Here is a 27,842-nt window from a genome sequence, read left to right on the forward strand (position 1 = left end):
GCGATAGAAATCGAAATGTCCTGGTATAACGTAAATTTGTATTGAATATTACGAAAATGTACTAAAGTCTCATTGCAACATGTACCGTGGCAACCTTCGTGTTGTCTATTCCAACGTGCTGGAGGCCAGCAGTGGCGTGGTGACCGTCGGCTTCTTGAAGAGTAGCGACTTGGAGTCGTCCACGCTGAAATCCTCTGGGAGAGCTGGAGGAGAGTAATATCGGAGTAGGAGCGAGGACGTGACCACCGACACGGACGAGATGGCCATGGCACCGCCGGCGAACATGGGCGGGATGCTGAAGCCGAATGGATACAACACTCCAGCAGCCAGCGGGATCAACAGACAGTTGTAGCCAAGTGCCCACACATAATTCAGACGGATCCGGTTGAAGATTGTTCGGGACAAGTCCAGCGCCGTGATGACGTCGAACAAATTGGCTTTCATGAGAACCATACCGGCCGTCTCCATGGCGATCTCGGTGCCGCCGCCAATTGCAATGCCCAGATCTGCTTGTGCCAGTGCAGGCGAGTCGTTGATGCCGTCACCTACCATGGCAACGATGCGGCCAGTGTTCTGGAGCTGCTTAACCTTTGAAGATTTCTGGGAAGGGACCACTTCGGCCATGACGTTGCGTCGACTGATGCCGAGCTGGTCAGCAATGGTGAAGGCAGTGCGAGCGTTATCACCAGTAACCATCCATACCTCCAGACCCATCTGCTTCAGCTTCTTTAACGTGCGAATAGACTCTTTGCGAGGAGCATCCGCCACACCGAAGACGGCGCTAAGCTCATCGTTTACGCCCATGTAAATGGTAGTCTTCCCGGCATTCTGGAACGTCATCGTGGCCTGCTGTAGCACAATGCTGGTCAAACGCTTCATACCGTTATCCGCCATCCACTCTCGGTTGCCAATGACGACCTTGTGCCCACCGACCATGCACGCAATGCCTCGTCCTGAAACTCCACGGAAACCTGTCGGTTGCTCGAGAGATGACGAGATGAACTTTGCGTACTCGATGATCGCCTTACTGAGGGGGTGTTCGCTGCCAAGTTCAGCCGATCCAGCGAGAATAATCAGCTCCTCAGTACTAAGCTTCTTCGTAAGCACCACCACGTCTGTCACCACAGGCTTTCCCACCGTCAGAGTCCCCGTCTTGTCGAACAAGATCGTGTTAATGTTGTGTGCAGCCTGCAGCGGCTCACCGCCCTTGATCAGCACGCCGTGCTCAGCTCCAACACCCGTTCCGACCATGACAGCCGTAGGCGTTGCCAACCCCAAAGCACACGGGCAAGCCACAACGAGTGTAGCAATACCGAAGTTGAACGCAAACACGAACGTGCTGTCCGTGTGAGGAATCCAGCTTCCGGGAACAACCTCAAAAATACAGAGGAGATACCATGCCGAGAACGTCAGGAAAGAAAGCCCTAGTACTGTAGGGACGAAAACGGAAGCGACGTAGTCTGCATACGCCTGGATTGGCGCCTTTGAAGTCTGCGCGTCCTCCACGAGACGAATGATCTGGCTCAATGCAGTATCGTTGTCCACACCGGTCACCTTCATGTGGAACAATCCGTCCACATTCACCGTCGCCCCCATCACACGATCATCCGAAACTTTCTTGATAGTCTTGGATTCACCCGTCAACATCGACTCGTCAATCCGACCTTCGCCGTACACGATGACACCATCGGCTGGAATGGACGAGCCGCGAACAACTTTGAGGATGTCTCCACGTTGAACCAGTTCAATCGGGACAATGCGTTCTTCCCGGATTCTTGTTCCATCAGCGCTGAAAACCAACAACGTGGCAGACTTGACCTGTAGTTCCATCAACTTGCTCAGTGCTGCCGATGTCTTGCCCTTGGCGATTGCTTCCAAAAACTTGCCAAGAATCACGAAAGAAATCAGCATCGACGATGTCATAAACATGTCCGGATTGGCGACACTTGAATCGCTCAGCAAAAACGCGCGAATGATGCTGAACAGACCGTAGAAGTACGAGGCATTGGAGCCCATCGACACCAGGAACGACATGCCCAACATCCTGTTCCTCATACCTTTCCAAGCATCAACATGAAACCGACGCGCAGGGTAGAACTGGACAGGAGTGGCTAGAATTGCCACAATCAATGTCTGCCACGAGATCCCAGGAAGAATAGCCGAAGCCAAACCGCGTTCAATAGGCGCGATATTGTCGAATACCATCATAATGAGGACAATCGGGAAAGTGAAAAGCACGGAGACGAAAAAATCGACACGATACCGCGTGATCTCCTTGGCACGTTGGTCTCCCAGAGCTTTCTGCGCCTCAGATTTTGACACATACGATGCATCGTATCCGATATCCTCAATCGTTTCAACAAGCGTTCGGATTCCAACGATGTCCTTATCAAAGCGGACTGTCGCCTTCTCCGTCGCGAAGCTGACAACAGCAGATACAACGCCTTCCGTTTGTTTCAGTGCGTTTTCAACCGAGTTGGAGCACGAGGTACACGTCATCCCACCAATTAAAAGCGTTGCCTCACCAATCTCAGTCTTGTCGGAGTCGATAGAAATCGCAACATCATCCGACGCAGCAGTCGAAGCCACCTCCGACTTAGCTTGCAACTCAGCTTCACTCTTCGCAGAATTGTCCACAACATCAGTAACTTGTTGCGTTGTTGGCTTGATGAGACGAGCACGGAACTTGGATCCAGCCTTTCGAACAACTTGCAGCAAGTCTTGGTCGTTAAATTGGCCATCAGGATCCACTTCAACTGTCGCCGTCTTTGCTGCAAAATCGACGGATGCAGACACAACGCCGTCAGTCTCGCTGAGAGCTCGCTGGATCTTGCGTGCACAATTCTTGGCACAGCTCATGCCCTCAATCTCCAGCAGCACGGTGCGCGGGCTGAACGACGGAACGTACACCGCTGCATCAAATTTCGCGCCAGCACTGCGAACAACTTCGATGAGGTCGTTCTCCGTCAGTGAACTGCCCGATTCGAGCTGAATAGTAGCGCGATTAAGCGGGAAATCCACCGTGGCGCTCTCTACGCTCTTTACCGCAGTCAAAGCCCGTTCAATCTTGGATGCGCAGTTTTTCACACAGCTCATGCCCTCGATTTTAAGAAGTATTGTACGCAGTCCGCTGGTTGGTTTCGCAACTGAAGCTGTGAACTTTTGACCGGCGGAGTGCACGACTTCAATCAGTTCGGATTCCGTCACATGGCTTCCCGTCTCCAAGAAAATGGTAGCGCGCTTCGTGTCAAAATCCACCTTGGCATTGATGACTCCCTTGGTGCCATTCAGTGCGTCCTGTACCTTTCTAGCGCAGTTCTTCGCGCAGCTCATGCCTTCGATCATTAGATACACCACGCGCGAGTCCCCGTCATTGTTGAAAAGCTCATAACGCGACGCATCGAACTTCGTGCCAGCACTGCGTACCACCTGAACTAAATCTTCTTCTGTCACTTTGCTCTCCGGCTCGAGAATGATGGTGGCGCGCTTGTTACTGAAGTCGACCGTAGCGTCAATCACCCCTTCAGCACTTTGCAATGCTGCTTGAACTTTTGTAGCACAGTTCTTGGCACAGCTCATGCCTGTGATGTTTAACAAGATCGCACCAGGTACTGAGCCTGTGCGCTCCTTCTTCTCCTTCGCGATCGATGCGTTAAAACGTGGGTTGGCTGCGCGAATGTACTTGATGAGATCCACCTCTGTCGCTGTGCAGCCCTTTGCCAGTGCCACCTCAGCTGTCCTGGACTTGGAGTCAACGTGAATGTGAAGTACGCCTGGGATCTGTTCTAGCGCGCGGATCACTTGCCGACCGCAGTTAGTCATGCAGCGCATGCCGTCTACACGCAGGCGAACGATACGCTCGCGATGTTGCCACACGGGGTACGCCACGAGTTGGTCGGGTGTGGCGCGCCGCACCTCGTCGGCCAGCGCCGCCTCCATCTCCTCGTCCGCGCGATACAGCAACTCGATCCTCGCCAACTTCTCCAGTAGGTCCAACTGCACAATGCGCACGCCCAAGGCGCTGCGTTTGAGCGCTGTTTCGATCTTTCCGGCGGCGGCATGATCATGTTCCGCGAGACCTGGCACCACTAGGAACACGACGCGTTCCTCGTCGTCGCGGCGATGAGATGAAGTCACACTAGGAACGTCCTCGGCTGCGGGCACGCAGGCACCGTCCTGAACGCCGTGCACGAGCGGCAGCAGCTCCTGGTGGTCCTCGCTCACCACCATCTTTGGTCGCTAAATAAGAAATGAGATGAATGGGCGGACATAAACCCAAACACCCACTTGACCCGGATCCGGAAGAGTTGAAGCTGATTCGTGGGTGTTTTTCTCTGATTGGCTGACGAGCTCCGCGATTCATAATCGATTGCGTACACATCCCTGTATCGATCGATAACAGGCACACTCGCTAGCAAGAACTCACTGCCATCAATCTACAAATGCAAGATAGAATACACGACACCAATATTCTTATGAAAGCGACAATGCGATCAAAATGGCACCCCGTTGATCGATTCCCGCGATGCCCACATCGGACCTAGGATCGGTGCCTCGCATTCATCATCGGATACCTACCGTTCTATTCTAGATTCCCCGCTTCAGCATTGAAGAAATTTCCGTCCACCTCTGACAGAGGCTCTGTGTCTTTCCTCCGTTCAAGTTAGAGGGACGATGCTTCGCCGTTGAAAACATACTTTGGAGTCCAAACTGGACCGCAACTTGTAGTGCAACAGGGAGACAACACTGTGCACCGGTACTCCCTAATAGGGAGTCCCTATAACAGGAGTGCATAGTAGTAGAAGCATGTTTTATCGACAGAGAGCACACTATTTATTGAACCAATTTCTGAGCACTGCTTCAGCCGGACCAGGATAATGCTAAGTAACTATGCCTAGAAGGATGGATGCAGGAATAGAGCGTGTTGACTCTCAGCTGATGAAATTTTGAGATGCTCCAACAAACTAGTTAGAGCACAATCAAAATCGCGAACCATCGCCAACTCTTTCAGCCTGAGCATTGCGGACATTACCTGCAGTGTTGACAGCTATCCTGTTGTGCGTCATGAAAATTGCAAGGCTTGGACGGTCAGCTTGCTTTGCACTGCAAGATAACACGGAGAGTTTTGCACACGTCACAGATCTCATCCAACCCCATCACAAGAAAAACCCAAGCCACTCGTTTGAAAGACCCAAACTACATGACCAACACGCATTTTGAGCGGTTGGTGCAGCCTCTCCTCGTCACCTCATGCATTCGACTGCGCGGCTGCTCCGATTTGCGCTGAGGCAGGCAGGCCCTGCCAGCGCAACGCTGCAGCTGCGAGGGCTTCATGCGTCTGCTATGGTGCCGGCTCGCCGGAATCGCAGAGGCTCACCGAGCCGATCGTCCTCCAAGCCAGCGGCAGTATTTGAAGGCGATGGCGTATGACAACATGTGATGGCAGCGAAGACACTCACAAGTGGTAGCTAACTGTGAAAATGACTTATATTGCTATTGCCAGGATGACGACGAAGAATTTGCTAAATGGTTCGAGGAGATGCAGAAGCAGTATCCGAGCAAGGCTCAGCCTCAGGACGAGGAGCTGCCGGACACGATGGAACTAGTCGACGAGGAAGAAAATGAACACGACGATGACGAGGACCCCGATGAAGAGACCGAGAAGTTTCTGGAAGAAGCAGAAGAGCTCTTCCGTCTGAACCCGACCGAGTTTCAGAAGCGAATGGACACTTTCGACCAGCGCCACGCCCACGAAGATGACGGTGATGACGAAGAGGAAGGAGAGGACGGCATCGACCGTGCTACGGAGCGCATTCCTAAGAAGAAGCTGTTGAAAGTACTTGGAGAGTTGAACCCGAACAGTGCGCCGACGGGCAAGAACGCTGAGCGGATGCCGAACACGAGTCTGAGTACGTTGTCAACAGAATCGTCGAATTGGGAGTGTTAATCTCGTGCTCACGGCTGCGCTTTTTCACTTGCCGGAACTCTTTTTTTACAATAGAAAACAAGAACATGACTCCACTGGAGAAGAAACCGAAACAGCCCAAGGCTGAGCGCGTGACATATCGACAGGAGAGCGTGGGTATCGCCGTGCTGGAGTTCGTGCAGAACCTACTGATTGAGGATGCAGATTTGTCTGGGGCTGACATCGTGCCTACGATAATTGAGGTGAGCAACAGGATAGCCGTAGTAACTACCGAGAGGGCGAAGTTGCTGATGGCGTGGGTGTCTCTTGCAACGTACAGGCTAACGTCTCGCCCGATCTGCGGCGAGTCGTGCTGTTCTGGGAACCTGTACGCTTAAACTCGGAGAATCAGAAGATCGGCAAGAAGAAAGTGGAAGCGGTGAAGAACCGACTCCAACGCCAGGAGCGGTGGATCCGCCGCAACGTCACGCAGCACCTGAACTTGAAGGTAAGTGTTAGCTGGGCCAAGTATGGTCTGTGGCAATATGCTAACCGTTTTGCTTGTTCTGCTTGCAATTAGTACTCTCCTGTTGTCCAGTTCAAGCAGCAGAAGGAAGCCAAGGCTGAAGAGGCACGGACGCTGTTCGACGATGAGATGAAGTGGCTTGACAGGGTGTAAACTCATTTACGTAACGCAACAGCATAGTTGGAGGAGACACTTTTGTTGGGATCGTATTACCCACACAAATCTCACTGCTGAGTTACGTCATGGTACTCATATCCGGTCATGCCGCCCACCCTCAAACCTGCGAGTTTATAAGCTGAAAGAACCTTTGCGACGGTATCTGTTCTTTTCAACTGTCTACTTCTGCACCAGCTCATAGAGGTCCGAGCGCGACTGGTTCGTGGTGGGGATGTTACGACGCATTTCCTCGACCTTCTCCAGGTCGACCTCGGCGTACACGACGGACTCACCGTGACCGCAGGTGGCTACAACCTCGCCCCACGGAGAGATGACAGTGGAGTGGCCCCAGGCCTGGTAGCCACCCTCGGGGCCACGCGCAGGCGAGGTCGCTGCCACGTACAGCTGGTTGTCGACAGCGCGAGCACGCTGCAGCAGCTCCCAGTGTGCCGGGCCCGTGGTGAGGTTGAAGGCGCCGGGGAAGAGCAGAACCTTGGCACCCTGCTTCTTCATAAGCATCGACAGCTCCGGGAAGCGGATGTCGTAGCAGATACCGACGCCCATCTTGCCGTAGGGCGTGTCAAAAAGCGTCAAGCTGTTGCCTGGGGACAGAGTGTCCGACTCCTTGAAGGTGATCTTGCCGGGCACGTCAATGTCGAACAGGTGCACCTTGCGGTGCTTGCCGAGGATCTCACCCTCCGGCGAAAAGATGACGCTCGTGTTGTAGACCTTACCGGCCGCATCCTTCTCGGGGATAGAGCCACCCACCAGATAGATCTGGAGCTTGGCGGCGAGCTGCGACAGCGCAAAGGTGGACGGGTGGTCCTTCTCGTTCAGAGCCGCCTTCTTCTCCGGGATCTCCTCCGCGTATTGCGGGAAGGACGTAGTGGCGTACGGCGAGTTCCAGCACTCGGGCAGCGACACCACCTGCGCCGCGTTCTGGGCGGCCTCGGTCACGGCAGCGGTGGCGGTGGCGATGTTCTTCTGCTTGTCATCACCCACGGCGATCTGGCACAGGGCCAGCTTGAACTTGGGGGCGGTAGTGCTCATGGGGCTTGAAAGACGCGGCGCGAGCACGAGAGGTGAGCGGAGGTGGCGAGCTTGGGATCTGATGGTGCGGCCAAGCATCCTGTCAATTTTCCCCAATCCCATCAATAGTCCTCGTTATGTAAGACACATAGAATTATCTATTTCTAAACACAGAAATACATTTCTAAATGCTCAGCTAAAAATGATGTTTCGAACATCATTAATTTCTATTGCCGGCTTGAATCGCGTGTCACCGAAGACCATGCTTGTGCGAGTACGACAACACTCTATTGCACCGCACGTTGGGCCACACTGTGTATTGACGTATATATTATTGTAGTTTTCGCGCCACATCCGCCACATTGGCTCACGCCATCTGGCGCTACGCCGCTTCAGCTACGGGGGATCAGCCCCCCACGCTGGCGGCCAGGACAACTCGAGCTTCTTCACGCTGCTCGGACTTGCAGGCGTCCTCGGGTACCTTTCTAAAATTGTCTCTATTTGGTCGACGGTGCTAAGGTTTCTGTTATTGCTGCTGGATACAGTGGCGTGGCGTATGTGTACTACGATCCGGATGTGTTGCCAATGAGCGTCAAGAAGTGGCTGCCGATCCAGGAACCTGAGGGACGCGGCATGAGTCTTGAGGAGTACGAACAATGGCGCGCCAGACAGGCGGGATTCCCGACCGTTATCACGCAAAAGAAGGAGGAGAAAGAGACCAAGCCCACGCACTCGAAGGAGGAAGAGGACGTCGAACCGCCCAGCGCAAACGGTTGGTTCGTTGCCGGCAGCACTGATCACTAAGCAAATACTTACAGTACTTTTGGCACTGTGTTGGTGAATTAGACGATATTCCCATTCCGCACGGAGATGTGTCCCCAGTGGAGATGAAGGTGTCGCTAGAGAAACTTCTCGCTGAGGCACGCGAGAACGAGGCTGCGTTCATCGCTGACATTAAGGCCAACCGGGTCCCGGTATCTGAGGAAGATCGCCAGATGGTACGCTGCTGATCGGGCGGTAGTCTGCATTTAAGTCGAGTTCTTGGGGCTAACACTTTCTTGCTACCAGTTGCAAGCGTTTAAGGATGAGAAGGCACGATTAAAGAAGCAACTCAAGTTCCTTAAGTCCAACAAGTAAGCCGAGCCGCAATCTTGCTGGCCAATCTGCTATGAGCTGACTCCACGGCTAAACAAATGGCAAGAGGTACACGTACAAACAGACATGAACAAATGAAGTGTATGCACGTCGGGTGACAGCTACATTTCTATGATCTTAGTTTGGTTACTCTTTCTTGGTCTTGCACTGTGTACCTGCAGTCCACTGCCAGTACGTCAGATAACCAAGAACCAACAGGAAATGACCACAGGAATATGCAGCAAAAACGTAGTCGTGGATGTGCGGATATCTCGCAGGCGGAGTAATCCACACTTGCGCGGCATGGATGACAATGATCCCTAGGAGTGAAAGCTACAACACGCGATGGCGATTAAATACTTCTTCAAGAACGCAATTGCAGAGGAACGATTATTACCATGACATACGCCCGGAAGAGCGGATGAGCGCTGCCATCCTGCTTGTAACCAGGTGCAACGTCGCTTTGCTGAACGTGAAGGTGCTTTGAAGTCCCCGACGTAAGAAATGGTGCCACCGCTACGCCCACATAAGCAAGCTGTAATACGATGTACGGAAGGACCAGACCATCTTTCTTTAGAAGGAAGTACATGCTGTGTAAAGGAAGTGACAATCTGTTAGAAAATTAGCTGCTAACGCACACCAGTATGTAGAACGAACAAACCTGAAAGTTGATAGCACGCTGAACCATCCTGAGAGAAGCGCGTTGTGCGCAAAAAGGAACGAAATAGGCAGCAATGGCAACAAGATTGTCTTTTCGTGGACTACGACAGAAGCACAATATGCGCACAACGTTAGCATAAGTCATATATTTGTATCTCTCTTCAAGTTGCGTACCTTGAAAAGAAAACAAGAAGAATGATAATGAACAGATAGCAAGTGATAGCACAAATCGCAGGTTTGTTGGCTTCCGCCGTAACAAGTCAATGATCGATGGTAAAAATCCGATAAAGGTCATCGCAGTGCTGTAAGGATTAAGGCATTAGCAACCTCGATATAGCCCCATAATATACAACTTCAACTTACCACAAGCGCATTTGCAGTGCGGGGGTCACATGCCGCCGAATCTTGAGAACAAAGTCGACGATGCACCAGAAGTTGGCCACTTTATCCTCGAAGAGGCCTCGGCCAAATGGAAAAATACGCTGAACAACTAGCGAGATGGGTTAGCTTAAATAAAACCCACTTCAAGCTATGGATTATATCGTACCTTGTGCTATCGTGGATAAACAAGTCTCCTCTTGCGATGGATAAGCGCAAAATGGGGACCACATCAACGCGAAGGTAGCAATTACCGCGACCGCAAGCTTAAGTAGATGGAGAACGCACATCTTCCGATAGAGGCAGCGTGCAAGAAGAAACACTCCAAATGACGGGGCATAATAAAGCGCCATTTGCTTGAAGTTCAGCGCGAGACAATAGCAGATACTGCCAAGGAATTCATGCCCCTGCAGGATCAGCGCCACGCCCAAAGCCGTAAAGCCTAGACACACGTTGTTGTACTGATCTCAGATGAAAAGAAAAGCATAGACACACAACGTAAGAAAATAACGTGATATAACAATTCACTTCATCCTTGTCGTACCTGGAAGTGGCCATGGTCAATGAGCAAGATTGCCGGCTGCAGCAAAATCAGCAGTACGAATGTAGTACGTCGCCTCCACTGTTCGTTGCCATAGAGTGCTCGTGCCATATAGAGGATCGCTGGAATAAATAGAGCGATATCACACAATAGCACAGACGAGCGCATGAATACCTTGCTCGCCGCCGACTCATACCCTCTTGAGTTCGTGAGCTCCACCATGGCTGGCTCCATGACGGAGGCGGCGCGTCCGAAGAGGTACGAAACGTAGGCGGTCAATGGCGGGTAGTCCAGCCCCCAGTACAGCAGATCGTTGGACGTAGTGTTGAAGTACCAGCCCGAAATTGGCAGGTTAATAGTGATCTCCATCCAGTGGCGTTGCGCCTCGTAGTCACCGAACATTGGCGGCGTGTGCTCGCCCGAGTACGAGTGGAGGCCCACCATCCAGCGCACTAGTATGAGAAACAGCCACACAAGCCACATGCCTGCCCTCTTCTCGTCATTCTCCTCCAGGAACTGCAGGCCGCGCTGTAGCAGCGAGGACTGGGTGCCTGCACTCATGGTGTTGTTGAATCAAAAGTAGTGTTGATGACGTGTGTTAGTGACACGTCACTAATATGATTGGATTGAGGTGTGGTCCACCTTGCTCCGCAACTTCAACTGGGATCTGCCGCGAGAGTCGAACGTCATTTCCGAACTTGCTTCCTGCCTGAAGCTATCCCCCTGCATTTTTGTGATCTCCAATGTCTCTTGCCAATCGAATTGCCATCGTCACGGGCGCTGCCTCCGGTCTGGGTCGTGCCACGGCCACCCGTTTCGTTCAGAATGGCGCGCGAGTAGTTCTGTGCGACCTTCCGACCAGCGACGGTGTCAACGTTGCGAGGGAGCTCGGCGTCTCGTGTCACTTCAGCCCCACAGACGTACGATCTAGTAGCTTCTTTTATATATATATATTTGTACTTATTGGAGATGCTGTGGATACCGCCTGGGTAGGTGACGAACGAGGACGATGTGACAGCGGCGCTGGATCTAGCCGAGTCTTCCTTTGGTGAGCCCGTGAACACCGTGGTAAACTGTGCGGGCATCGCGCTGGCTATCAAGACGCTGAGCAAAAAGGGTGTGCATCAACTTTTTCAGTTCCAACAGACCATCAACGTCAACACGGTCGGATCTTTCAACGTTGCACGCCTCGCAGCTGAGCGGTGAGCCATCAAGCATTTTCATTTTCCAACCACGGAAGAAACATTACGCTAACGTTTGTATAGCATGTCCAAAACGCGACCGGGGCCTGGTGGTGAGCGTGGTGTCATCATCAACACGGCCAGTATCGCTGCATACGACGGACAGATTGGCCAAGCGGCGTATGCTGCTAGCAAAGGTGCCATTGTAGGAATGACGTTGCCACTTGCAAGAGACCTCGCATCGTATGGCATTCGCGTGAACACGATTGCACCAGGTACAAATCGACGCACACTTGGCCATTTATTAGCAGCATTGACTCAATTGTCTCCTTTATCTTAGGTTTGTTCATGACTCCGCTGCTGGCTGCGCTCCCGGAGAAGGTGCAAAAGCAGCTGGGCGACACTGTTCCGTTCCCAAGCCGCTTGGGAAACCCCGAGGAGTACGCCCAGTTGGTGCATTCAATCATTGACAACAAGATGATCAACGGTGAAACCATTCGTCTTGATGGTGCCCTTCGTATGCCGCCGAAGTAATGCACACAAGCGAAGATACCTAACGAAAATTTATATGTTCTCGTTAACGGTCAAATAAATACTACAGCTCATGTGAGCTCTTGCGACCCACAGCACTCAGCTAGACTCGATCTGTTGGTTGCACATAGTCTTGACCGACGATGTCAAAGAGGTCTTTTTCCGACGCAATTTCAAGAAGTGCTTCCTGCCCAAGAGCTTCTGCCACACTGGCATATATACATTCGAAAGTGGTATCAGGAATCTCTCGGAGCGATCGATTCAAGAGGTTGACATAGAACGTCAAAACAAAATCCTCGGGGCCCGTAAAGTAAAGCAGCGCGAACCAGCTCCTAGGAGGGCAGTACACCTTCAAGTCCAGCAAAATCGAGCTGTTCTTAAACGGAATGATGCAAGCTCCACGAGTTCTTGAAAGCTGTCGCATCGCTCCTTTTTGAATCACATTTGCCGTTGCCAGGGCAGCTACCACTTCTTCAAATGCGCTCGCGTCTGCTCCAGCTTGCGAATGATCAGGTTTTCCGGCGGGAGTTGGAACAGCGACGAGAATGTCGAGCACGGATATGAACGCGGCACCACGAGAGAAGGAGCCACACGGAAACACCTGCACCTCTTCATTCCAGTTCGTGAGATGGATAAGGATAGCTTTGAATGCCGTTTTCCCGTCTTGTTGGCTGATCATGGGTCGTCGAACGAGTGTAGTAGAGTCCACATTAGAAGCAGCACCGTTGCAACCAAGATATTCCATCCCAACGCGCAGGTGCTCGATTGATGGAAGTCCGTGAGTCCCAGAACGAATCATCTTTTCTGTGAGTTCACACACATGGAACTGGTCACCTCCCTGCTGTTCCACTAGACGGAATGCTTGACTCTGTTTCATCCCGTATATGTTGAGTAGCCCTCGCAATTGATCCCACTTCGATACGCTAAGCGTGGATTCACCTTCAGGTACGTCGGTAAAATACAGTTCTAGCTGGTGAAGGTAATTCTGTTTGTATTTGTCCCAGTACCGTGCAATGATGTGCCAGACGCCAAGCGCCACACCTGCTAGTGTCGACTTCTTCGACACGTAGTCAGAGAGCAAAATGTCTGGCTCTGAAGGCATTGCTCCCAGCACATCGCCTTCCCACATGGCAGTAAACACTCTCCGGGCGAGTTTGCAGGCTTGCACACGCCAGTGTTGCTGACCTAGCCATTCGCTCCGCGCGATAAACTCGTCCAGAGCCTGAATACAAAATAGCAGCATTGGTCTTCGAAGAGGACCTTGGTGCATATCACAAGACGCTCCGTTACTTTGCAGCCAACACGGCGACAACTCACACATGCGGTCAACGTCATAGTAGTCCGCGAGCTCCAGATGCACATTGGCTGGAGGCTTCTCCAACATCAGACCGCTGTTAATCAGTGTCGTCACCGGTAACGGCGTGCGTTTGGCACCGCTGTTATTACTTGCGCTATCACTTTTCGTCTCCAGGTCGAACTCGAAGTGCACGTGCTGGTCCTTCCGCTTCTGGCTGTTATTGCGGATGACGCTGGGCAGGAAGAGCATGCTGTCTGCCATGGACTCATTATGCGATGAGCTCTGCTGGCTCGCTCCGAAATTGCTGACTCCGCTGGCTCGGGTACGCGGCGCATCAAACTCAACCGACTCGAAAGAGTCGCCGGTGAGAGAGCGAGAGGGTATGCATGGCGTTTGTGACGCGCTGTTCAACTCTTGACTGGAAGACGGAAGATTTGTGGCATCCGCTGGAAGCTCAGGACCAAAGAAGGTGCCTTGTAGCGGACGGATCTCAGGCGGATCCTCGTTCAGCAGCTGTGCTAGGTCCGCGAAGAACTTGCGTTTGCGTTGTGGATGTAAAGCTCGCCGCCGCGACAGCGCGAAGCTTGCTGATGTCATTTCCTTTGCATGAATTAATTTTAGTCCACTTGGATGGTATGTTTAGCGGGATTATATTACCGGTATTATGCATTTACTATTCTAATCCTTCACAGTAGAGAATGTAATTCGGTTTCAACCGGATTTCGGGTTGGCCTTTTTCACACAACCGGATTAAACCGAATTTGGACCAGGTCAAACCGAGTCAAATCCGGTTAAACCGGTTATTAATGTAAACAAGTTTCACCCCAAAACGAATTTGTTGTATGATGCGTTTAGTAGTGGTATGTTTTGCTAGAGATAATGAAACGTTAGCAATTGGGTAAAACCAAACGTTATTTTTTTTAGCGAATTACCGACTGTCTTTTACACTCTTATCACTTATTGCCAAGGTAACGTTTTCTTGTATGTCATTTAAGAGGTGTTTTGCTCAGTACTACTACGTACCGGTACACTTGAGCATTGAGGCTGGAAGAGCCTCTTCCGACGAGTAGGCTCGTAGCGTTGTCAGCGTAGTCGCCGTACCGTAGGTTATGGTGCCGTCGCTTTGGCGTCCACACGCATACGGGTACTACGCGTCGTTGGCGCACACGGTCTTCGAGGTTTTCTGTCCACCTGCAACATTTTGACGTCTTTGCCAACCTGCGTCGCTTCGCTGAATCCATCATGGACAAGTACATGGACTGATCTTATCAGCTGTTGAGCGTGTGCAGGCCGTCGCAGATGCTGCGGAGATATATAACTCAGATGCTCCTCGAGTTCTTCGACGTTGGCCTGGAGCGATGATACCTGCGGGTATAAGTGCACGGCTTCGTCGAGCTGGTTCTCGAGCTTACTGATCTTGTCTCGGTACTTTTGACGAAGCTCGTGCTGGAGTTGGGACGAACGTCAGTCGATGTTTAAACGCAGGTTATTAGGATGCCACACTGCATTACCTGGTGAAACAGCAGCAGCCGGTACTCACTCGAGCCAAAGTGATACAGCGAGTTACAGAGTTCCTGCGTCATTGTCTCCTCAATTCCGAGACGGAAAGTATCGGCCTGCTTGAAGGACAGACGCAGAAGAAACAGGCATCACTGTTTGTGACCTCCATGAACGAGCTGGACGCGTTGTACGCTCAGGCGAATTACGTCGTTCGAGACGTGGACTATAAGTGTTTCCCACCTGAGACTTTAAGATTCACCCGCGAGTGGAGCAAGGACATCACGTTCCTGGAAACGTTAGGCATGACTGTCATTCCTCTTGACTTCGCTCAAACGTTCCCCGCTTTCTCAGCCTTAGACTTGGCTCCAGGATATCCAGGACGACGATAATACTGCAGCTAGAGCGTATCGCCTGGACTTCTCCGAGGACTTAAGGTACAACGACACTTTGCAGATCTACTTGACGTTGAGGCGATATATCGAGGACGGGCGAATGGTGATCGTGTGGCGTGGTCTGGCTGAAGGGCGGGGGGGGGGAATAACAAAAACCTCTACATGGACGAATGCGGCTGGCTCATCCTGTCGCCTGTGAGTCCACGTGAAGGCCAAGAGCCAGCGACACTATTACAGGACTTGTATCCGCTTGATGCCCATTGGCTTTGACTTGGAATCGGACACGACCACACGGGCGAGCAGATTCGTAAAGCTTCGCATGAGGGCGGACGAGGTGGACGAGGCGGACGTGATCGACGTGGAGCAAATGATGGCCAAACTGATGCAAAGCTACCGTTAGCAGTACATTATTTTACATGTGTAGGACGTACGATATTTGTAGCTTAAGGTACACAAGTTGAAGAGCTCCTCATTGGCCATTCGCCCCACGCCAATATGTGCCTTACATAACGCGATAGCTGAGACCTTGCTCAATGACGGACGAGGAGCAGAACCTCATGGAGGCAATGACAATGGCCGAATCCCTACGCAAGTACGAGTACGAGGGCGAGAACCCGACGGCTGACCGACGACGCAAGATCAAAAACGCGCAGGAGGCCAAGCGCCAAGTGCGATACCTCAAGAAGCTCAAGGTCGAACGGCGTACGCTGCAGAAGCAGGAGGTGGAGTTGGCTTTGCAACTCAAGAAGCTGTGGAACGCCCACGATCAGGACCGGACGGCCCGCAACAAGAAGATGCTGGCGCTGGGGGCGTGGAAGATGACGGCGTTACGACAGAAGGCCCCAACAGAACCAGCACTGGCAACCTGGTTGGTGCTGCGTGGAAGAAGTAGACGTAGTGATTTGCCTTTCTTCTTTTGCGCAGATGGGGGTCCACGGTTTGATTGCTGCAGAGCTTGAAAAGCTGCGCGATAGTGCTGGTTAAACTCATCCATAACTTCTTGTTTGACGCTGGCCACATTCTCCACTAAGACATCGCGATGCTGCTTAGCACGTGGGTCTTTGTAGTGTGTGGCACAGCAAGGAGTCTTTCCTCAACGGCAAGGAGGCTATCCTGAATCAAGAACCCCATCCCGAACTACAGCGGCGTCTATCAACGTGAAGTTGCAGTTTTACTGCAACCCTGGTGCTCGACTCTCAAGGCTGTGTCCAGGGTGAAACCTGTGGCCCTGATAGGAGTAGGAGCAGTCGAGTAGAATGCAGGAGCAGGAGTTAGTCAGAAGGAAGCTCACTTCTAAACTTGCAAGCAATAGCACACCAGCATTTCCAGCAAAGCGGAAACTACCACAGTCTTGAACAGTTGCAATTCGTGCCTCCCTCTTGTCCAATTTTGGTGCATAATCGTCCAGCCTCCGCTTAACGGCATCAGCAAACCTTTTGGTATGCTCGTCCTGCGTTTTCTCAATTGTTTCAACTGCGTGGAACTTGATGACGTGGTTCGTAAGCAGTAAAATGCCGAACGTGGGGTATGTCGACGCTGACAACATGTCCGTGGCCTCCTTAATAGGCTCGAGAAAGGTGTATAGTGTCTTCACTGCTGTCCACGACTCCTCCGTTATCTCCTTAATGAGGCTTTCCCCTGGGCCGATAGTAAATCCAGTATATGGAGGTTCTTTTAGCTCAATGCGCCGCAGCAGCTCGTTCAAAGGCAGCTTCATTCTGAGAAGACTTTCCAGCATGATCCATGTACTGTCCACCTCGTAACCACATCCAGCTTAGGAGTGATAAACTCGTGCAGCATGCCAGCACATACTGGCTGGAGCGCCTCTGTCAGTTTAGTAGATTCCGATATTTTCTTAGTAAGATCGCGAAAGTAGCCAATAGCTGAATCAACCAGTGGACACTTAGCGAGTCCTTCCTTCACTGCACGTTGGAGGACGTGTGCAGTACAACTTAACTGCACGACCTGCTGAGCCGAGGTAGCCGAAGGAGACTCCGGTACGTTTTCTTCAAACGCCGCTCGTGCCAGTCTGGCAATCTCGCTCGGTAATTTTCGATTCATCTTACGGATCATAGCGGTGTTGTTAGTTGCGTTATCGACCGTAACCGTCCAAATGGAGCTTAGGATCCCGCTATCCATATCCTTCACAGCCCTAATAAAGTGCTCAGCGAGACGTTTACCCGTGTGAGGGTACTGCACCCGTTTGAACGCAATAATAACAGAGCGCATTTCCCAGTTGCTGTCGATAAAGTTCATAGTGATCACCATATAACCTCTTTTCGAGGGAGACGTCCACATATCATTGATGAAACTGCAACGGCGGCCTGCAATCTCGCGCCGAATCTCGACCCGAGCGGCTTCCTTCTCCATCTTCCACTGCCATAACACTTTCTTGCGAATTGTACGTTGGCATGGTGCATTATACCCGGGGTGTAATGCTTTACAGAAGACCACAAACTCCTCTTGGTCTACAACAGCAAACGGATAGGCATTCGCTACAATCCAGAGCACCAGTTTGTCGTCGCAAACTTTGGCATCCTCAGGAGACATCATTTCGACTTCCGTGCAGGGCTTTGTTCGACGGCCAAATACTCCAAGGCTAGACTCGGCATGTGGATTGTATTCGTCGCAATGATGGCTAAGTAGATGACCCCTCCAATTTGTTGTAGAACGTGTTCGCCAGATCTGATTGACGCCTGTCCTCGCCCACACCATACACTGAAAATGGCCAGTGTTGAGCTCCTTGATGTAGCTGTAGACGTCAGATTCGTTTTTGCGGGTGCGGAAGCGCACTCCGCCAGCAGATCCAGTTGATGAGATAGTTGAGGAGGCATCAGCGTCTATTGACGCTGTGTCGGTATCCATATCCGTTGGCAGCGTCGTTTGTGGAGTAGCTGCTAACTAGGATATGAGCAGTCTGGTACGTAGTTGCAGCTCGGCGGTCACCTCGTTTCCGTCTCTCAGAGAGAACCGAGAGACTCTTTCACGTGGTGTGTGGAGCGCTGCGGCGCCGCTACCTGTGGGTCACAGCCTGAGATCGATGTGGCACGGCCACAGTGGCAGACTGACAGGCTTTTTATAGGCATTGTCAATTTGACGAGCCGAACTGCTGTGCATCTTGAAGGGAGAATTTTACCTCTCCCGATCGATTGCCCCGTACCAACTACTAGGGGGTCTACTAGATATCAAAGGCTAATAACATAGCAAATGGTCTTTTCCTTAAACCGGTTTGAACTGAATTCTATCCGGTTAGATTCGGATAATTTTGGACCGGGTCTTACCGGTTTCGATTCGAATACAATTCGGTTTTAACCGAATTGACTTGACTCGCTACATCCCCTACTTCTCAGCCTTAATTCTCTGTAAAATCACCTTCGCCATCAGTGCCCCACTAGATTCGAACTAGGTTTACTGTATTCACCAATTGTCGATTGCTTGTGCAATCTGTAGCAGCACTAGTTAAGCGCTTGATGTGTGCTCGCGTGGTGGATTGAAGACTGATTGTATTTAGTTGTTATGTAAGCCTGTTTGGCATGTACAAATATGCATTCTCCTCTGTAGGAGTTTCCTAACTGCTCGTCCTTCCTGCGTACTCCGTCGTTGCTCTCCTTCGCATTCTTCAGGAGCCGCTCGTCGTCTCACTCTTGCTGCGACGTCTCAAGATCTCCTCCTAATCTCCTGCGAGTTCCTACACTCCTTTCCGGGCGGTCAACCTGATAGCATCGCGAGCCCTCTTAGCTCTTTTAGTCGTGGTGCCGGGAGGGGCATTGTCAGGATGTCCGCACGCATTTTCACGGACTCGCAGTACTCTACGACCAGCACCGCCTTCTTGACAAAGTTCTTCACAAATTTGTGGCGCGTGTCAATGTTCTTTGCACGCCCCGACGTGTCCTTGCCTTCTAACTGAGCAATGGCAGCTTGGTTGCCTACGTGGAGCACCAGTGGCTCATGTAGCTTCAAGCCTATCTCCTTCAGGAACCCCATGATGCCGAGCATCGCTGCCGTCGTCTGCGACGCCGCCACAAACTCGGACTCCATGGTTGACAATGTGACTCACGCTTGCTTCTTACACAGCCACGCCACTACCACACCTGCCACCATGAGCACTCCACCTGTTACCGACTTCCTGTCTTGCTTGTCTGACGCCTAGTCTGCGTCACTGAACGCCTCTACCAACACGCCGTCGTTGCCCATTGCATCTTTGTTCGTGTTCATAAAGAACTTCAACTTGCTGGTACTATGTGTCGTCGGAAAAGCTAGCAACAACACATTCGCTAGCAAATGGTCTTCCGACCCCGATTTCCAATACTCACCTGCTTGGTTGGACTACCCGTTTGTAGACGAACGACACTACTCTACCCCAGCAACAATGCGAGGAAGGTGGAGAAGATTCAGCCAGGCGTGAATCGAGACGAGACTGTATTCTAAGGGTAAGTAGGCGGAGAGCACGTCACAGTGTCGACGTCACACAGGACCCCGACATAGTGACAATCGACTTGACTGAGAGTGACGTTGAAGCTAGAAAGACGTTGCAGTCGGTGACTGACGTGCACTAAGATCTGTGGCTGACGGTACCGGCCTGCTTCTGAGAAGGCGTGAAGGGCAAACAGTCGCTGAAAGAAGATCGCTCAGGAGGAGCGACACAGCGTCGAGTAATGAAAAGGAGTGCAGGAAGGAGAGGCGACGTTGACGAGGGAAATGGACGGCCAGGAGGCCACGTGCAGAGTGGGTAGGTAGGAGTAGTCTTCGTAGGAGAGCTCTGGACGACCGGAGGTGGCCGCCTAACTCTCAGTTGCGATTCATCCAGTACTGGGCGGGATTAAGCTGCTAATATACGTGTGGGGTTCTGCGGTTCTGCGGGGCCAGCCTCACCCAACAGAGAAGAAAGACTTGCTGAGCGAGGGTTGATAGGGCGAACAGGGCATTGGTGCGTACTGAGGCGGTAGATTGAAGTGGCTCGTGGGTTCTGAGAGCGGGGGACAGTGGTTTGCGACTACTGGGGCTGAGGAGGACGCTGCTGTGAGCGACCCCTTGCCGTGAGGAGTGTTATCGCCCAGGATCTGCCCAGTGGCTGTCTCCAGGACGACTTTGCATACTGTATGTCGTCGACAGGTGAGCCGCAGAACCGAAGTCGACGCGGGGAAGCGTGTTCATCATCCTACCGCTATAGCCGGGCGACACCAAAGGCGACTGAGACGCCGTGCAGCCACGGAAGTGCCTGATCTATATTTTTCGCCTGCGTGTCATGCATGACGCACTCCCCGCATCCGTGGGTACGACTTCAGGTATTTGAATGACGTTCTATTTTAGGGTGCTCTCTTTCTAATTTGTGTTTTGGACGAGGTCTCGTTTGATTACGGCAGGATGCTAAGAATATGAGGGTGTGCATTACGTGGGAAGACCATAGCCATCAGGGAGGTATTGTAAGCGATAACCCAGGTTTTCAGTTGCAGCATCCATTGGTGTTGAAGGTTTGATCGACCACTTTGATCTACAGGGCATGTTTGATTGGGTGGTGTTTTTTTAAGTGCTGCCGAGATTTTGCAGATTCGTCGAGTGGCAATGTCCGACAATCCGGGTTCGCATTCAGTCTGCGGACTTTCCAGCTGAGCAACAACTGTCAAGCCTCTCACGCTCAGCAAACCTGGCACTAGACGTAGTTAATGTGGTTATTGAATAAAGTCAAAGACTCAAAGATAGCTGGGCGGCTCTTGGAACCCGATTGGACAACCAATTTCGACAATTTGAAGCACACAAACTCACCATTGAAGCTTTTTTTTGTTGATACGCGTCTACCGCCGTTGAGTGATGTGACTGATCCGCCTCCAGAACACGATAACCCAGAAGACTTTGGGCATCCAGAGTAGTTTCGAACTCGAAGACAACATTTAGCGAAGTAAAATGAACAAGATCATATTAGCTTCAACTTCTTTCATGAATTTGCTGTCACGGACAGCATATTCGATAAACACTGTTATGGTTTAAATAATTTAATCATGAATAACAAGCAATTTTCGTAATCCAGTAGTAGGGTACTGATTTTTTGAAAGATAGCCGTATCATCAGGGGTACTGTTTTCAGCACACGTTAAGTTCCTTATTGTAGATTGCGAATTTAACCTATTAGTGATACTGACTTGTTGTGCGTTCGCTGCGGCGTGTAGGTAGCTTCTTCCTGCGTAGGTTGGTACAGCCACACTAAGTCGATGGCCTCCAACTCAAAGTCAACTTTGAGTTTCCATGGAAGGTTTTTCTTTTTTTAGCAGGTTCTCAGGTTAGTTCTCGATAGCGGACCCACTGTACTAAATAGAACTCTAAATTGTGTACCCAGCGATTCGCATAGTTGCGCTCTACGTCGTACATTTCTTGTTCTCTTCCGCGTCTTGCTTGAGTTGAAGCGAATAACCCCGTACCTCTCTGGTTAGTCGCAGTACTGGCCAGAGCGCCTTCTGTACTGGGAGGGCGGGACGGTAGATTCTTGTTTAGCTTGAGCTTGTAGATGGAGCCGTCAGCCTTTCGTTTAAAGTTTCGTGCGTGCTTCTTGCGCTTGTTAGGTGGAGACATCTTGCAAAAGCAAAAGTGCTGCGAGAAGCAACAAGTCCCGATGCATATATACGATTTACTGCCGGCTCACCCCGACCTTACACTAAATTTGTCAAACGCAGTGATAAGAAAATTGTATTTCTAAATTTAAATTTAATTTTCTAAAAGAAATTCCTCAAATATAACTCCAGAACAATTTTTTTGCCGTATAGTCTAGTAGAGATCTAACTCGTTGTACAGTTCGGATAATTAATCCAAACAATTTCGAGATCATTTAATAGAAATATACATAGTTCAAATTATCGCTTTACATTTTAGCGAAAACACAATAAGAATCCATGTTGATAATACAAAATTATGTAATTCCAACTGTTTACAACTAGCTGAGTGCGGAATTTCGATAATAAGTCCAGTACTTTGTTATTTTGCTATCAAGCTACAACGCATTTCTTGCTCGTTTGCGTCTGTGTTTCAGTTTTAGACCAGGCTTGAGACCACGCTTGCCTACGCGCACGTGAAGCAGAGGGACCAACAGTGTGGGGCCCTTCGCCAGCGTGACGTCTTTCGGTCATGGCCGAAACGCGAAAGTGTATGTTTGGCGAAGATGTGCAATAGACATTTTCTATGCATCATACAAATCTTCAAGTCGAACGTCGTCTTGAATCGCTGCGCAGATGGCGTGAATACAAGGAAAGGCTTGATCTTGCCAATTCCCGCGTGTAGATTCTAGAACAGGTAGGTCGACGAGTCTCCAGGCATGAATGTGACCGTCTCGATTTGAGGAGCAAGGTGCTGAACCGAGTATGCGCCATCCATTAGTGGAGTGAATCTACACATTCCAGCTGCCGTAGTTCTGTCTTTGCGTTGCGCAAGAAGTACAGGAACCAGTTGGGTTTCCTCGTGTTGGCGCAGCCAATTCGCTGCCATTTGACGCTTTTCGCTTGCCAATCCGCTGAGTTTTTTGAAATATAAATGAAAACTGCTAAGAAGCTTGGCACTTCGGAGCTCAGTCCCCATCCAATTGTTGACCTGTTCTGACAGATTCGACGTGATCTCATTGAGAGTTGGCAGCTCAAACGCTTCACAAAATTTATACTTAACCCAGTGTTTGGCGATAATTTCATCAAGATAGGTTACAGCAGGTGGTTTGGAGGCGGCGAGCTCGCTACGGAACAGCTTTCTAGATATTTTCACAGTCGCTGCGAGCTATTTTACAGTTCATACGTCTATCGTCAATAGTCAGCTCTCCGCCCTTCCGGTTGATGTTGTCCATTATGTGATGTAGACCGTAACGGTGGCCGGAAAGAGGAAACATTACCGCAACTGCAGCCAAAAGTCGCTTTTGGCGATCGGGAATCACACTGATTTTCTCCAAACCTGCCGAAGTTTTCACACAATTCATGAACCAGGTCCAATTGTCGTAGTTTTCAATTGGCACCAGCGCTAGTGCAAACGGGATCACATGGTTGTTGAAGGTTTTGGTCGTGGCGACAAGATAAACCTCTCTTTTGTTCATTTCGTCCATCACATGAGTCCCGTCAAATCCTATCAAGCGCTTGCACATTTTGCCAATGTGTTCTCCAATATTTGGAATGAAGCAGGCGCACCTAAATGTTGCGTTTTCGGATTCTCTGTCAATTTCCCACAAATATCCTGTTTTTTTTTCGCAGCTACCAGCTCAAAGTAGGCCTGTAGTTTCTGGAAACGCTCCACGACATCCCCTCTGAGGTGATCGTCAATGTCAAATTTCATCCTTGAATTTTTTTTAAAAAAATTGCGCTCTTAGCCAACACAATTCCACGAGATCGAAGAAAATCATGAATTGCATGACTGTCACGAGGTGCGGTCGATCTCGCATGCATAGCCATCAGGTCTCGCACCACAGGGTTTGTCAAAGCTTGTGTATCCTGGGTGGTGTTGCGAAGAGCTGTTTCTGGGCGTGGAAGCGAGCCTTCGACGCATGGTAGGCGAGTAAAGCCAACATACTTTGAGTGATTATGGGCAACGAAGCGTGCCTTGCCGAACTTGTCTAAACTATTGGGGAGAACACCAGCAGCTTGAAGAATAGAATGGAGGGCGCCTTTTTCAACTTCTGGATCCCCATTGTCAAATTCATCGTGGGCTGTATTTGCTCCACCCCCCCCCCCCGTGAAGCAGACTGCTGTACTGGGAGAGTGGCTTCTCTTGGTGACACCATTTCCAGAATGAGATCAAGTGAGAAAATAGAAAAAATGCCAACCAAAATAGCATCTGCGCAAAATAACCAACACTTACGAATTTTGCAAAATTTACTGAATGTACAAAAAATGTAATTGGTAAAGAATAATTATATTTAATGACCAATTCAAAAATAGCAGATAGTGAAAACGGAAGAAATACGTTTGATGTATCGCCAATTTATTTCGGTATTTGCGACTGTGCGATAGTTTATTGCTATCAGTAAAAAAACAAAAATCCGCAACCTACAGATATTAATAGTTAGGTTTCGTACGCAGTTGCGTTTGTTTACAAGTTAAATATGGATAGAAGATGTTGCAGTCCAAATTTATGATGCTTCGGATTTTAATCAAAATCCACGAAGACCGACAGGAAGTAACAGGTAGCCACTATGCGCTAAACGATAAAAAATCAATTTTCTATTGTCAAAGGGTGGCAATGTGACCAAACAAGTGACTTCCCGCAAATACACAGAGGGATTTATCGATTGTAGATGTTGAGGTAGCAATTCCGCGACTCACGGAGTGGATTGTACTCCATTCTGAAGAATAACTCAAGTTGGTCCTGAAAGTGCCAACATGTCAGTTGTGTATTTGCAATAGAATGTTTCGGTACACTGCTAGCACGCATGCGTCTTCTGATTGCTAATTAGTACGAAATTAGTACAATCGAACTGATATTGACACTCCACGTTATGAATTAATCTGATAATCTAGAAAAATCAGTACACTACTACTGGATTATGGAAATTCCTCCATGAATAACCTATCACACACTTGTACGGTCTGTAGTCTCGTGAGCTCTTCCAGCGCTGTTTACATCGCCAACACCCACAACAATACTGCACGACCCAATTGAAGCACCCTTAACCATTCAGAAGTGACATTCTCCTGTCTGAGAAACGTAGGCTCTCTTCTGTAATCTCTTCTCGATACGCGTGGCCACAAGTATCGGGTGTTGCCTCCTTTCAGTGGGCAATGGACCTGTAGGGCCATGCACGCCTTGCACCATCCAACCACAATGATGAAATACACGTCGCATTGAGAACCCCTTGAATCTACCAAACGCCTCCGCCACCAACGGAAATAGATCATGACCGGTTGTTTCTATGTAACGTCGCTGGAAGGACCGCTTCATGTATTCAAACATGCATTTAATAGGGTTAAAATGGACAATAAGCTAGTAACAATAGCGGGACAAACCAATACTTCTCAGGAATTGAATAGTTTCAGGATCTCGGTGGATAAAGGCCCCGTCTAATACTTGAGTAGGTTTGCAATGTAGGCCGGAGGAGATCTTAGAACATCGCAATCCCATGTAAAGTGTTCTAACCCACGTGTGATGTGAATAGCCCACATCCGCCACACGACAGCACCTGCCTGGAATGTAGTTGCCCAAACATTTTGAAATTGAGCAACGACGTCATGTAGTGAGCGCTCAGCGGCAGCGCCAGAGCGGTCAGTGAAGGAGGACAAATACACACGTCACGAAATTCTGTAATGGGCTCACTGTGTGCCCACTACTTCGGCTTACACGTTAGCGCACGTGTATGAGGAAGCGTAGTTTGCTTAAACTTAGATTAACTACACTTACGTCACGTAAGTATAGATTTACTTAAACAAGAAAGCAAAAGCCGATTTATCTTAAAATTGAGAACTGTTATTTATGTTTATGTTTTGTGTTTGGGTTTCCTCCTAAAGTGATATTCTAAATGAAATATATTTGCTAACAAGTGATTGGCATAATCCTGCTAAGCTAATTGGTTGAAAGAGATCGCCTTTCAACCAATAGGAAGTTTACATGCACACAGACCAGTGGCCTGTAAAATGTAACCATTGGTGTGCCTCACACCAACGTGAAACCCATTGTCGTAATCAAGTGTCTACATGTAGCCACTTGCGTGTAACCCCGGTACAAATTCCTCCAAGTCTTGCGCCTTTTGATTCTCATGCATATTCGTATATCATTAGTCGCACAGCTTCTCCGAGTGTAGAATTACCCAGAGGTCTTCCGCCACTTCAGTTTTTGAGCTGTCAATCTAATGCCGATTGCCTTTAAACTGCATAAAGTTTGTCCATGCTAACTCTGCTGGAGTGCTGACCGTCCACGCACCGTCTACCTTAACTGTCTGTCCATTCATAGGGAGACTGAGCTTTGCCCACCGTTTGTGCACGATGTCCTAGAATGTTTCGCCATTAACGGCATAGGCTTTTAAGGCCTTGCCAGTGGCCAACTGTACTTTTCACGATTGGACGCACGACTAGCTACAATCGACGCTGCTGCCCACGGCTACCGGCTCAGTTGATGGTGATGGTGCGGTTGGAGGCGCTTAAGAGCGCGCACCATGTGATGTTCGAGTTCGCTGTCGTTCGGCGCACGGTGATATCCGTGTGTATGGCGATACGTGGCTATCTCTGGCAGAAGAAACTTGGGTGAGGGCGCTGTTCGATTCTGCGGTGGAGTTCGTCTTGATCTTGGCGAGCTACGTCACAATGAACTTCCAGCCTGCTGCTGGTTGATGCAGCGTCGCCTGCTTCGCCGTTGTACATGCAGTGCTGTCGAATCTTTAAACTGAAATGTGCACAACACGGTTTGAAACAAAATAATTTATGCTGTTATACAGGGAGGTCGATTTCGAAGGCAAGTGGTTCAACGAACGGCCATCTCAAATTTTGAGTAGAACCCACAATACTATTCGATATAATACGTTATACCGAGAGTTCTACCCGCGACGTTGCAATCCTTTAATTATCAATACCTAGTCTCAATATGATATATTTACACCCCCGTTTAGTTTTTTTTTATTTATACTAACCTTTTGGATATTTATATTATCCGACCCATCCGGAGAAGAGTACAATTAAGTACCTGCTAGAATTATTCGCAATGTAACAAGTCTCAGGTCGCCTGCTTGTCGGCGGCTCGTGCGGCTCGCAGTGCTCCCTCGGTTGGCGCCCTGGGTCCGAAGCCGCCCACCGAAATTTGTAACACTCAAAGGGGCCGCTTCAGGCAGCCGGAGCTATGCTCCTATTTATTACCAACAATATACTCGTGTCCTCACAGGAGTCACGTATCACACGCAGTCTGCTGTTCGTCCGTATGCAATGCCCGTTCGGCAAAGTGCTTACACTTCTCCAGTGCAGCTCACCACCGGCCAAAAGGCTCAGCTTCTTCAGCAGTGCTCCGCGCCAGTCGTTCAAGTGCCGCACCTCCGCGGTTTTCCCGTCCGAGGACGAAGGACGACTAACTGATGGTCAGCCCTCTCATCGATTCGGCGTTGACTACGAGTTATAACTTGCACTTCATATGTACCCCCACCTCACTCGAAGATGTAGAGCGATCGGGACAGTAGGTCAGCCCACACGTTAGCTGAAACCTCGACGTGCTCGACACAGTAGGTCCATCCTGTAAGGGACAGGGCCCAGCGTTGTAGTTTTCCTTAGAAGCGGCGCTTAACCTCATGCAAAGATGCAAAGACGTAGATCAGGTTCTTATGGTCACAAAATAGGCAAAACCCAGTCGAGCGCGTGAATAAATAACCGAGTTTGCGGGCGGCCCAAATGATGGAGTAAGCCTCTTTTTTCAATGATACTGAGTCATCTGAGAGACCACGGGTACCCACCCGGCTTCACTCGCATCGCTAAAGGGTTCAGAAAATGAAGAAGCTGTGAAGAACCAATCAGCCGCTTGGCAGACTCACCTCACCAGTAGTCCAATCTAGTATCATACCTGCCGCCAGATTTTTTTCCGACCCCTAACAGATATCACGGCCTCCAAATTATTGTGCAGAGGGCACGTCGGTCGTCCAAACTCAACAACTGTGTCCCGCATCCACCCCACCGCACAGAGGAAT

The 27,842-nt window shown here is 50.2% G+C and overlaps 11 protein-coding genes across 12 annotated transcripts; 5 read left to right on the plus strand and 6 right to left on the minus strand.

The window, feature by feature from the left end:
* Positions 1-10: 10 nt before the first annotated feature.
* PPTG_02698 (hypothetical protein) lies at positions 11-4,261 on the minus strand. Its single transcript, XM_008893932.1, has one exon. The coding sequence runs from the start codon at positions 4,228-4,230 to the stop codon at positions 106-108; it is 4,125 nt and encodes a 1,374-aa protein (XP_008892180.1). The 5' UTR covers positions 4,231-4,261; the 3' UTR covers positions 11-105.
* An 855-nt stretch (positions 4,262-5,116) lies between these two features.
* On the plus strand, positions 5,117-7,816 carry PPTG_02699 (hypothetical protein). The gene is made up of 5 exons (XM_008893933.1): positions 5,117-5,424; positions 5,504-5,909; positions 6,002-6,168; positions 6,246-6,413; positions 6,486-7,816. The coding sequence occupies exons 1-5, from the start codon at positions 5,251-5,253 to the stop codon at positions 6,582-6,584; spliced, it is 1,014 nt and encodes a 337-aa protein (XP_008892181.1). The 5' UTR covers positions 5,117-5,250; the 3' UTR covers positions 6,585-7,816.
* On the minus strand, positions 5,475-7,745 carry PPTG_02700 (hypothetical protein). The gene has a single exon (XM_008893934.1). It carries the CDS (start codon positions 7,737-7,739, stop codon positions 6,768-6,770), a length of 972 nt encoding a protein of 323 aa, XP_008892182.1. The 5' UTR covers positions 7,740-7,745; the 3' UTR covers positions 5,475-6,767.
* Positions 7,817-7,841: 25 nt separating the features above from the next.
* On the plus strand, positions 7,842-9,628 carry PPTG_02701 (hypothetical protein). The gene is made up of 5 exons (XM_008893935.1): positions 7,842-7,890; positions 7,957-8,093; positions 8,162-8,388; positions 8,463-8,614; positions 8,685-9,628. Exons 1-5 carry the CDS (start codon positions 7,879-7,881, stop codon positions 8,751-8,753), a joined length of 597 nt encoding a protein of 198 aa, XP_008892183.1. The 5' UTR covers positions 7,842-7,878; the 3' UTR covers positions 8,754-9,628.
* PPTG_02702 lies at positions 8,835-10,915 on the minus strand. Of its 2 annotated transcripts, XM_008893936.1 has the most exons (7): positions 10,333-10,915; positions 9,958-10,249; positions 9,774-9,900; positions 9,585-9,712; positions 9,412-9,511; positions 9,148-9,340; positions 8,835-9,083 (listed from the first exon to the last, which is right to left on the minus strand). In XM_008893936.1, the coding sequence occupies exons 1-7, from the start codon at positions 10,888-10,890 to the stop codon at positions 8,898-8,900; spliced, it is 1,584 nt and encodes a 527-aa protein (XP_008892184.1). In that variant the 5' UTR covers positions 10,891-10,915; the 3' UTR covers positions 8,835-8,897. The 2 variants fall into 2 exon arrangements, with proteins under 2 accessions (XP_008892184.1, XP_008892185.1); XM_008893937.1 differs by having other exon boundaries at positions 8,835-9,340.
* Positions 10,916-10,989: 74 nt separating this feature from the next.
* On the plus strand, positions 10,990-12,143 carry PPTG_02703 (hypothetical protein). Its single transcript, XM_008893938.1, has 4 exons — positions 10,990-11,249; positions 11,323-11,531; positions 11,595-11,785; positions 11,851-12,143. Exons 1-4 carry the CDS (start codon positions 11,073-11,075, stop codon positions 12,042-12,044), a joined length of 771 nt encoding a protein of 256 aa, XP_008892186.1. The 5' UTR covers positions 10,990-11,072; the 3' UTR covers positions 12,045-12,143.
* Positions 12,021-13,988, minus strand: PPTG_02704 (hypothetical protein). Its single transcript, XM_008893939.1, has one exon. It carries the CDS (start codon positions 13,933-13,935, stop codon positions 12,145-12,147), a length of 1,791 nt encoding a protein of 596 aa, XP_008892187.1. The 5' UTR covers positions 13,936-13,988; the 3' UTR covers positions 12,021-12,144.
* A 457-nt stretch (positions 13,989-14,445) lies between these two features.
* On the minus strand, positions 14,446-14,921 carry PPTG_02705 (hypothetical protein; the record flags this gene model as incomplete). The annotated part of the gene is made up of 2 exons (XM_008893940.1): positions 14,446-14,784; positions 14,850-14,921. 2 exons carry the CDS (start codon positions 14,919-14,921, stop codon positions 14,446-14,448), a joined length of 411 nt encoding a protein of 136 aa, XP_008892188.1.
* Positions 14,922-15,005: 84 nt separating this feature from the next.
* Positions 15,006-15,630, plus strand: PPTG_02706 (hypothetical protein; the record flags this gene model as incomplete). The annotated part of the gene is made up of 3 exons (XM_008893941.1): positions 15,006-15,146; positions 15,208-15,333; positions 15,442-15,630. The coding sequence occupies 3 exons, from the start codon at positions 15,006-15,008 to the stop codon at positions 15,628-15,630; spliced, it is 456 nt and encodes a 151-aa protein (XP_008892189.1).
* A 5,714-nt stretch (positions 15,631-21,344) lies between these two features.
* PPTG_02708 (hypothetical protein) lies at positions 21,345-21,793 on the minus strand (the record flags this gene model as incomplete). Its single annotated transcript, XM_008893942.1, has 2 exons — positions 21,345-21,482; positions 21,557-21,793. 2 exons carry the CDS (start codon positions 21,791-21,793, stop codon positions 21,345-21,347), a joined length of 375 nt encoding a protein of 124 aa, XP_008892190.1.
* Positions 21,794-26,299: 4,506 nt separating this feature from the next.
* On the plus strand, positions 26,300-27,283 carry PPTG_20963 (hypothetical protein; the record flags this gene model as incomplete). The annotated part of the gene is made up of 2 exons (XM_008894390.1): positions 26,300-26,368; positions 26,999-27,283. 2 exons carry the CDS (start codon positions 26,300-26,302, stop codon positions 27,281-27,283), a joined length of 354 nt encoding a protein of 117 aa, XP_008892638.1.
* Positions 27,284-27,842: the final 559 nt, after the last annotated feature.

Source organism: Phytophthora parasitica (assembly GCF_000247585.1).
Source record: "Phytophthora parasitica INRA-310 unplaced genomic scaffold supercont2.2, whole genome shotgun sequence".
NCBI lineage: Eukaryota > Oomycota > Peronosporomycetes > Peronosporales > Peronosporaceae > Phytophthora > Phytophthora nicotianae.